Below are 9,878 nucleotides of genomic sequence, written 5' to 3'. Positions count from 1 at the left end.
TTACTGGTTTCTGGAACTCATGCTTATTAATTTGTTATAACATCTGAAGCTATGTATATATTTTCTCCTAGAGGTATGTATGTTGACTTGGCATTGCCTTGTACTGATTAGAATTATTTGATATTGGTCAGTATATGTATGATCGGTTCGTGTCATTGCTGTAAATTGTGAATGATCCGGGGCAGCATTGTTAGTAGATTCCCCCATTCTTCCCCCATTCATTTCAAAATTTAGAATGTAATATGTGTATGCAGTGAGATAAATATATCTGTGCAGCGAAATTTGACAAGGCCATCATGCTTCATTATAAATATCGTGATTGTAAATCAGGGCACCGACTGTTAGACAGATTCTACCTTCATTTGACAATTTAGCATTTAACATGTTTTTTTTTTTTACTTTGCTTTCCTTTGGGTCATTCGTCGTACTATGTTGCTGCTTTGCTTTGTTGTGTTCTTTAAAAAGTTGGCATCTCTTCTACATAGATTATGCAAATGTTACCAAATTGAAGGGCTATCGAAGCCATGCCTCAAAAATCGAAAAAACGCACAAGCAAAAACGAAATGCTACAACGCTTAACCATTGCGTCCCCGGAAAGCATGTCCATGTCTGCGAGTACCTCTGCACCAAGATTAACAAACAACCAAATGATAAATGAAAATCTGAACAAAATAACATCCAACTGAATGGACAAAAAATCAACTACATTATTCAGGCGCAGTGGGAATCCACAACCATCATATACCATCAACTACACAATTAGGTGCAACGGAAATCCACAAACATCTAGATTAACAAACAACCAAGAGACAAATGACAAATGACAATGTGAACAAAAATAACAACCAACCGAATGGATAAAAAATCAACTACATTATTCAGGCGAGGTGGAAACCCACAAACATCATGTACAATCAACTACATAATTATTTAGGTGCAACGGAAATCCACAAACATCTATCACCGCCAAAAACTACCATCCATTAGCCACCATATGGCGCGGCGTGCCGCCGCACCCATCATTGCTAGTTACATTAGTTTGTAAGGAAAATTTCAGATGCAGAGATGTGTTGCAGTAAATTATTATCAAAGATCAATTAAAATGTTACTACCTCAATTTCTTAATACAAGACGTTTTTGCAGTTTATATTTGTGAACGGATGGAGTACTTGTTTCACTTGGTGTTCCCATAACTTATCGCACATTTCTAGTTTGTATTGGTAACAATTATCGACTCTATGATCTGTTCTAATTCTACCATCACAGTGCGGGTGCAGAATGTTGTGTTCATGATGCCAAGAAGCGTATGCATGTCTTTTCCGTTCAGAGGAGCATACTGCGGATAACAGAATATACTGGTGCACCTGAACAGATAGTATATCTTTGTAGCACCATTTACAACAGGGCAGGATGTTCATGATCCATCCTGTTCTTGCAGGTCACATTGCCTACTTATCCGTGCCATGACCATCGGTCGTCCAGCAGACACCGGCAACATCGTGTGAAAACAAAGATAGAATCAGACTTTACCGGCTCTATGCAGCTTCTAACATACTTGGATGTAGATGCCACGAGAGATTGCAGATACTTGCCTTTCACATCTCAGTATAAGGTCTCATGTTTCTTGGTCTGGATTGGGCTGCGTAATGTGATCCGAGTGCATCTTTACCAGGAGAACGATGAGCTGTTCCTCAAGGTCATCTGCCTTGCTGCGCCTGCTAACAGTTGTCTTCCCGCTACTTGTGACCATGACAACCACGTCTTTGTAGTTCGCTAGCTCGTTTGCCACCACGACATTCATACCGTACTTTCTCAAGGCCATCTCTGCCTTCTGCAGAAGGATGTCCGGATCTGTCTCAAGCTGCACTTTGCAGGTTGTAAGAGCAATCAGTATGGTGAATCCAGACAATAGGAAGGTAACATGTACAAGAATTAATGAGGTAGGTCACTTTTCTTTGAAGCGGGAAACGGGGTGAACATCATTAGCTAATTTAGTTTTCGAATTTAGAAGATACAAAAAGGGATAGAACAAAGTAACTAACCTTGAAGGATACACAAAATGCTGAAGGAGCCCAATGGTTCCTGAGGATGAAAAGCATCTTAGGAACTTGATTGAGTTGCATGTTCAAAGGGCCACCTGCTGACTCGATTTTATGTTTAGCCTGTGAAACCATTTGTGTCAGCGATGAATACTAAAGTAAACACTGTAAGGGTGCCAAACTATAGTGAATATCCTCCTAAACTTTTCATTGAGCTGTACTTTGACTGCTTTTGACAAGTACTACCCTGCAAATACTAGTGCAATGCCACCTCATGTACAGTGTGCCCTACGCCTTAACAAGTTGTGTATTGAGTGCCTTTGCTAAGGGCAATTTTGGGTTGAAGGCATTTGAAAGGAAAAAAAAATATGAAAAATCTTGTATAAGAGGGGCACTGGTCCCTTAAAAGTATCAGACAACATGATCACATCGCATGAACAGTAAAAGTAGCAAGAATGAAATCTAAATATTCTGCTTTCACATAATTTCTTCAATTAACAAAATTAATTTCTTGGACTATTCCCTCTATTCAATGATGGAAGCGCATAAAAAATGGCAATTTAGCGTACCCACTTGATCGATCATCTGCTATGCACGAACTGATTGTTTGTTCACATGTACAAATAATGAGCATAGGAAAAAACGAAGTAGAACCTACCATGCTCTCCCATGGAACGTAGAAGTCAGAAACTGCAGCAGCAAGATAAAACATTCCGTGGTGTCCCAAGCAATTCATGGAAGTTGATACCAATTGCAGTAGCTGTTGGCAATACAGACAGAACAGATTCACATCATTATAACATCATTCAGCAGGTTAAGCTTTGTTGCATAAATAAATGGGATAGTTAGTACAACTATTAGATTTCAGTTCTAAGACTGAGTTATGAGAATAAAATCATTGCCTTCATTGGCATTATGCTCTATTAACACGCCAAACTATAATTAATCCTGAGAAACCTCAAAAGTCAAATATAATACTCCCTCTGATCCTTAAAAAGTGTCGGAAGCCATAGTCTAATCACATTTTATAATTAACCTCTTCTAAATTAATCAATTTAATTGGCTCGCATGCGTGTGTGGTACATGGTCCGCACTCTGCGCAGCATGCATTTGACCAGCAGACACACATGCAAGCCAGCTGGCAAGCAAAAGCAAGCACGCCACGCCATTTCGTCTGGTTTGAGGAGTGCGGGTTAATAAGAACGAAAGACTGAGGGTGCGTTTGCAAAATGACATGTCCGACATTTTTTTGGGATCGGAGGGAGTACCAATGATCCAGCAGGGCACAAAATGTTCTATGGGCAGTATTAATAGACCGTATGAGGGCGCATTTGCAAAACATAAAATGCGGCAACATTTGCTATTAGGAAATAGGTGTGCAGTACCTGAAGGTACTCAAAAATTGTAGTGAAAGGAAGTTTCAGAAGTAGACCTTCATCAATTGCCTGCATTCAAGAATACAAGCCAACGATCATGGTACCATGTCAGTCTGACTGGCAGCTGATGCAGAAGTGAAAGTGATTTCAGAAAAGATTTGCTTATTATAGATGGTTAAATATGTACACCTTGCGATAGCTGCTAATCGCTGTCTTGACCACCGTGGTATTAGATTCTGGGACTGAGATAAGCAAGGGTAGCTCAAATGAGCACAAAAGTTCCAAAGCAGGATACATGGTACTTAAACTACTGCAAAATATTCAAGTGAGAAGGTTTGAACACTGAAATAAAGCAAACAAGACAAAACAGTGCGGATTTACGACAACAGTGAGAAGCACAGATGGATCTGGTACAGATTGTATGACATAAATAACTCAGGATTGCAATCACTAGACCTTGGATCTCTGATTCTTCACCAAGCTCAAAGAGATCAAGAAACGAATCCTCTGGAAGAAATCTACAGTAAGGCTGCTTGCTCCCACTGCAAAGAGGTGTAGAACTGAATCAGGAACTGCTAGCAACCAAGTACGCCAGAAACATCTTCATACTGACGGAGTTTGAAGTTTGCAAACAAACTAGAGGCCTTAGAGAACAAATTTCAATGAAGCATATGAATCGAGCGCTTAACTACTTGAGCTTCATTCTTGTGCTAGAAAAAACTCACCGGCGATGGATGAAGATGACGGCGTAACCAGCCTTGAGAAAATACCTGCATTGCACGAGCAGTTGTCAGTCACAGCAAGCAGAAACGCGGCAGGTAGGAAAGAAGCCGTCTTGGTGCTTACTCGGTGGACGCGGCCCCTCGCTGGCCGGAGCTGAAGTTGTCGATGTAGCGCACGCACCGCTGCTCCAGGGGCACCGTGGTGCCGCCGGAGGTGACGCAGACCACCCCCGCGGGCCCTCCTCCGGTCCCTGCAGCGCACAGCACAGCTGATTGATACAAGCACCAGAAGAATCCCGTCCTTCCGACCCGAATTGTCGGAGTTCTGCGATGAATTGGTTGGCAGAATAATGGGGGGGGGGGAGGGGGCTGAGGCGACTTGCCTGCGGAGCGGGAGTGGCGGGCGACGAAGCCGGCGAGGGTGGCGGCGACGGCGTCGCGTTCGCGGAGGGGCGGCGCGGCGCGGAAGAAGGCCGCCGCCTCGTCCTCTGAGCTCCGGCGAGCCGCGGCGCTGGTCGGATCCATGGCTACCACGGTATGGTATGGCTTTGCTCGGGCTTGATTCGCCGATCTTGCTTTTTGTGATTTGAGAGAGACTGGGAGGAGAGTGACGGAACTGACGCACTGCGAATCTATCTCCGGGGACCGGGGGATGAAATGAAATGGAAAAGCAAAAAATAAAAAGATTAGCCGGATATAGTTCGGGGATTTGAACCCGACGTGAATCGAACAACACGCAACCTTCTGATCTGGAGTCAGACGCGCTACCATTGCGCCACGGATCCGGTGATACAACTGTACATAGTACATTATCTAATATAATCATTTTTTTTAATCAGCTGGCTTCTTTTTGAGAAACACACTCGTACACTCACCCCTATGAAAGCACACATGCACATCCTACCCCTATGAGCATCTTCGGAAAACTGAGCCCGCGGATCGAATCATGAAATTAACGAAGTCATCACAGACGTCTCGCTATCGACGAAAACGTCGCCTCTCACTGAAAGAATGCGTCTTCATGAGACACAAATGTTAAACCTAGGGTTTGAACTCTGGTGGTAAGCTTAAGGTACAGCTATCTTCTTAACCGCTCAACCTTAGGTTGGCTTCAGTCAGCCGTTTCTTGACCATCGTTCTTTTTCAAGTACACGCATGAGATCTACGTGTCATTGGATCAAGCTTGAAGAAGAATTACAAAGTTCCGGGACAGACTGTAACCTTCCTCAGTTCACAAGAATTGTGAAATAGAAGATAGGTGAAATTTTAGCATTTGCAATGGTATGTTCATCCCTAAATAATGTATAGAGGGAGGGTGAATAGGCGTTTACTTTTTTTTACAGACTTGACTTGTAAGAATGCGGAATTAAACTATGTTTATTCTACAAGCACAAACCCTATATATGCTAGGCTCAATTAAGTGCAACAATAACAACAACTAGGGCTAAGCAAGATAGGCACACGATATATATATGAATAACAAGTGATAGCAAGATATAATAGATACTTCAATCTCGATGGCTATGACAAGAAAAGTAAGCTCGGGTATAGAAATAACCGAGGCACGCGGAGACGAAGATGTATTCCCGTGTTCCCTTCCTTTGCAAGAAGTTACGTCATGTTTAGAGAGGTGGAGGTCCCACGAAGGATTTTCTAACGTCACGAAGGCTCACCTTCTTCTCCGAGCCAAACCCACGAAGGATAATGACCCTTTTCTTATGGTTAGCTTTTCCTCCACTCCGGAGATGGAAAGCTCCACGAAGAAGAAGTTCGGGCCTCTTCACAGTCTTCCACGAAGAGGTCACCGGGACAGCCACCAAGCCAACTAGAAGGTCACTCTCCAAGAGTAACGAGCTCATGGTCTCTCATTCGAACTAATCGTGGTGGATAGCTCAACACTATGCAATGATGCAAAGCAAGAACACCAAAAGTGTTCAAATCCTTCACACTCAAATCCCACCAAAGCAACAAATGCTAGGATGGGACTTAGAGGAGAAATGGATTGGTGGGGAATGTAGATCTAGATCTCATCTCTTAGATCCCTCAAGAATGAACAGCAATCATGGGGGGAATCAAGAGATAGGAAAGTTCTTCAAAGTAAACAATGGAGGAGAGAGAGTGGAAGAACTGACTAAGACCAAGGTAGAAGAAGGTCTATTTATAGTCCAAGCCAAAATCTAACCGTTGGGGAAGTGTCCAGCTCAGCATCAGTCGAGGAAGCCGGTCAACCAGCCCAGGGGCGGGCCATCCGGTCCAGGGGCCGGTCAGACCGGGCCACAGGCCGGACCATCCGGTCGGCACCGGATCGTGCGCCGGGCCGAGACCGGGGCGAGTCCAGGACATACAGAACCTGCCCCCTGTTGTCACCGGAGCAGCAGCCGGTCCGCGCCGGGGAGGCCGGTCCACAGGCCGGCGCGGCTGGGCGTGAGGCCGGACCATACGCCGCGCCAGCACCGGGAGAAGCTGGAGACATCCCTGGACAGTGCTCGGTTGGCACCGGTCCAGGAGTCGGTTTGCGCCGAGCTAGCCGGTGCCACGGCCGATCCAACCAGACCTTAGGTCGGGCGGGCAGCGAGCGACAGTGCCAGAATACGCAGGACCCTGAAGACCTTTTCTTTTCCTTTTAAAACAGAAAATGCTCCCGAATTCCGATTGACATGAAACCACTTTTGTTGGAAATATGGAGACTCCTCACAAGATTATTTTAGAGATTCTAGAGAGGGAGTCTCCCACCGTCAAGAAATGGTGAAGACGTCCAAACTCGAAAACGCAATAGAAGATGCATGCGGATTCCGTTTTCGATGAACTTGGGCTTGCTGTAAAGATAGCAACAAGCTCAAGAACCTCACACAGAGAAACACCAAGAAGTAATAGGGATATGCAAAGTATGCAAAGGGTTTGAGCTCCCTAAGATGGTGTGATCAAGTTACCCAATCGAAAGCCCCTCTTGATAGTGTGGCTATCTATCCTATAATCCGGTCTCCCAACAACCACCTTGAGACCGGTAAAAGAAAAACCTAGCAAGGATATATCTTTGCCTTGCGCATCCCGCTTGATCTTGATGATAACTATTCAAGCTCCCCTCAAGCCGGAATGCCTCACTTCATCATTGTTGCTTCGTGAAGACTCACAAATGCTCTCTGATACGTCTCCGATGTATCGATAATTTCTTATGTTCCATGCCACATTATTGATGATATCTACATGTTTTATGCATACTTTATGTCATTATTATGCGTTTTCCGGAACTAACCTATTGACGAGATGCCGAAGTGCCAGTTCCTGTTTTCTGCTGTTTTTGGTTCCAGAAATCCTAGTAAGGAAATATTCTCGGAATTGGACGAAATCAACGCCCAGCGTCCTATTTTTCCACGAAGCTTCCAGAAGTCCGAAGGGGAAACGAAGTGGGGCCACGAGGTGGGGACACAGTAGGGCGGCGCGGCCCAAGCCCTGGCCGCGCCGGCCTAGTGTGTGGCCCCACCAGGACTCCACCGACCTTGCCCTTCCGCCTACTTAAAGTCTCCGTCGCGAAAACCCTACCACGTTCGACGAAACCAGAGAAAACATTCCAGAGCCGCCGCCATCGCGAAGCCAAGATCTGGGGGACAAGAGTCTCTGTTCCGGCACGCCGCCGGGACGGGGAAGTGCCCCCGGAAGGCTTCTCCATCAACACCACCGCCATCTTCATCACCGCTGCTGTCTCCCATGAGGAGGGAGTAGTTCTCCATCGAGGTTCGGGGCTGTACCGGTAGCTATGTGGTTCATCTCTCTCCTATGTACTTCAATACAATAATCTCATGAGCTACCTTACATGATTGAGATTCATATGATGATGCGTGTAATCTAGATGTCATTATGCTAGTCAAGTGGATTTTACTTATGTGATCTCCGGAGACTCCTTGTCCCACGTGTGTAAAGGTGACAATGTGTGCACCGTGTGGGTCTCTTAGGCTATATTTCACAGAATACTTATTCACTGTTATAAATGGCATAGTGAAGTGCTTATTTATATCTCTTTATGATTGCAATGTGTTTTGTATCACAATTTATCTATGTGCTACTCTAGTGATGTTATTAAAGTAGTTTATTCCTCCTGCACGGTGTAATGGTGACAGTGTGTGCATCGTGTAGTACTTGGCGTAGGCTATGATTGTGATCTCTTGTAGATTATGAAGTTAACTATTGCTATGATAGTATTGATGTGATCTATTCCTCCTTTCGTAGTGTGAAGGTGACAGTGTGCATGCTATGTTAGTACTTGGTTTGGTTATGTTGATCTGTCATGCACTCTAAGGTTATTTAAATATGAACATGTTGCGGTCAGAAACCCACCGGCGAGCAGCGACGGGCAACACAGGAGAGCCGGGAGCAACTTAGGGCTGCGGCTGGCCCTGGTCCCTCCGAGCGACGGCCCGCAAAGACTCCGGCACGCACGTCCGATGCTGATGCAAGGGCGTGCCACCTGACCTATACCTGGTCAGGAAGGTGATGGAGATGCCTCGCTTAGTTTCCTGCATGGCATACACGTAAACATTAAATACGAGCCTCGATCGGCTCTCAGGTTGTCCTGTGAATCGGCTCAAGGAGCCGATCCACCCATGATTCGTACGAGGTGCACGAATATATGGTGGTCCTGCTTGATCAAGATAAAGCTAAAGCAATCTACTATGATTTAGGGTTTTCACCACATAATCGGAACATCCTACTCACGATTGGGCCTCGCGGCCACGCACGGTGATCGTAAGCCGATCCTAGACAGGGCCTAAAAACCAACACGAGGTTGATCCCCGGAACATCCTGTCTAGGGCTAGCAAACTACACCCTACGCGCCGCTGGATCCTCCAACCCTTTGTAAGGCCTAACTATTGCAGATATTAAACTAATCCTTGAAGAACAAGGAGCAACCGTAACAGATCGGATCTACTAAATAATAATCAAGCGGGGTGCCGCCCCTACACCTAAGATAGGTGTAAGGGCGGCTAGATGTATAAGGGTTGCACTACGACAGCATATGATACGAAGAACAATGCTAACCCTAACACATCTAAGATAACTACGTTGCTCGCCATCAAAAAGGCTTCAGTACGAGCAACGCATGGCAACGAATAAACTTGTACTGCTGATGACGCGTAAAGCACACGCTCGTTGGGAACCCCAAGTGGAAGGTGTGATGCGTACAGCAGCAAGTTTCCCTCAGTAAGAAACCAAGGTTTATCGAACCAGTAGGAGTCAAGAATTACGTTGAAGGTTGATGGCGGCGAGATGTAGTGCGGCGCAACACCAGGGATTCCGGCGCCAACGTGGAACCTGCACAACACAACCAAAGTACTTTGCCCCAACGAAACAGTGAGGTTGTCAATCTCACCGGCTTGCTGTAACAAAGGATTAACCGTATTGTGTGGAAGATGATTGTTTGCAGAAAACAGTAGAACAATATTGCAGTAGATTGTATTTCAGTAAAGAGAATTGGACCGGGGTCCACAGTTCACTAGAGGTGTCTCTCCCATAAGATAAACAGCATGTTGGGTGAACAAATTACAGTTGGGCAATTGACAAATAAAGAGAGCATGACCATGCACATACATATCATGATGAGTATAGTGAGATTTAATTGGGCATTACGACAAAGTACATAGACCGCCATCCAGCATGCATCTATGCCTAAAAAGTCCACCTTCAGGTTATCATCCGAACCCCCTCCAGTATTAAGTTGCTAACAACAGACAATTGCATTAAGTATT

General features: G+C 45.2%; 1 protein-coding gene and 1 non-coding gene across 3 annotated transcripts; both read right to left on the bottom strand.

Annotated features, from left to right (window-relative positions):
* Positions 1 to 491: 491 nt before the first annotated feature.
* On the bottom strand, positions 492 to 4,842 carry LOC127326270 (phosphopantothenate--cysteine ligase 2). Of its 2 annotated transcripts, XR_007867759.2 has the most exons (10): positions 4,521 to 4,842; positions 4,262 to 4,388; positions 4,141 to 4,185; positions 3,872 to 3,957; positions 3,605 to 3,657; positions 3,425 to 3,484; positions 2,698 to 2,799; positions 2,043 to 2,162; positions 1,365 to 1,861; positions 492 to 621 (listed from the first exon to the last, which is right to left on the bottom strand). XR_007867759.2 is itself a non-coding variant. In XM_051353124.2 (9 exons), the coding sequence occupies exons 1-9, from the start codon at positions 4,660 to 4,662 to the stop codon at positions 1,616 to 1,618; spliced, it is 981 nt and encodes a 326-aa protein (XP_051209084.1). In that variant the 5' UTR covers positions 4,663 to 4,842; the 3' UTR covers positions 1,338 to 1,615. The 2 variants fall into 2 exon arrangements, 1 of the variants encoding a protein (XP_051209084.1); XM_051353124.2 differs by lacking the exon at positions 492 to 621 and having other exon boundaries at positions 1,338 to 1,861.
* Positions 4,843 to 4,847: 5 nt separating this feature from the next.
* On the bottom strand, positions 4,848 to 4,922 carry TRNAW-CCA (transfer RNA tryptophan (anticodon CCA)). Its single transcript has one exon. It is a non-coding gene; the product is annotated as a tRNA-Trp (tRNA).
* Between the last annotated feature and the right edge of the window lie 4,956 nt (positions 4,923 to 9,878).

The sequence above is a fragment of the Lolium perenne genome, chromosome 7 (assembly GCF_019359855.2).
Source record: "Lolium perenne isolate Kyuss_39 chromosome 7, Kyuss_2.0, whole genome shotgun sequence".
NCBI lineage: Eukaryota > Viridiplantae > Streptophyta > Magnoliopsida > Poales > Poaceae > Lolium > Lolium perenne.
Note: the sequence above shows the minus strand (reverse complement) of the source record. Positions and strands in the feature narration are given on the sequence as shown.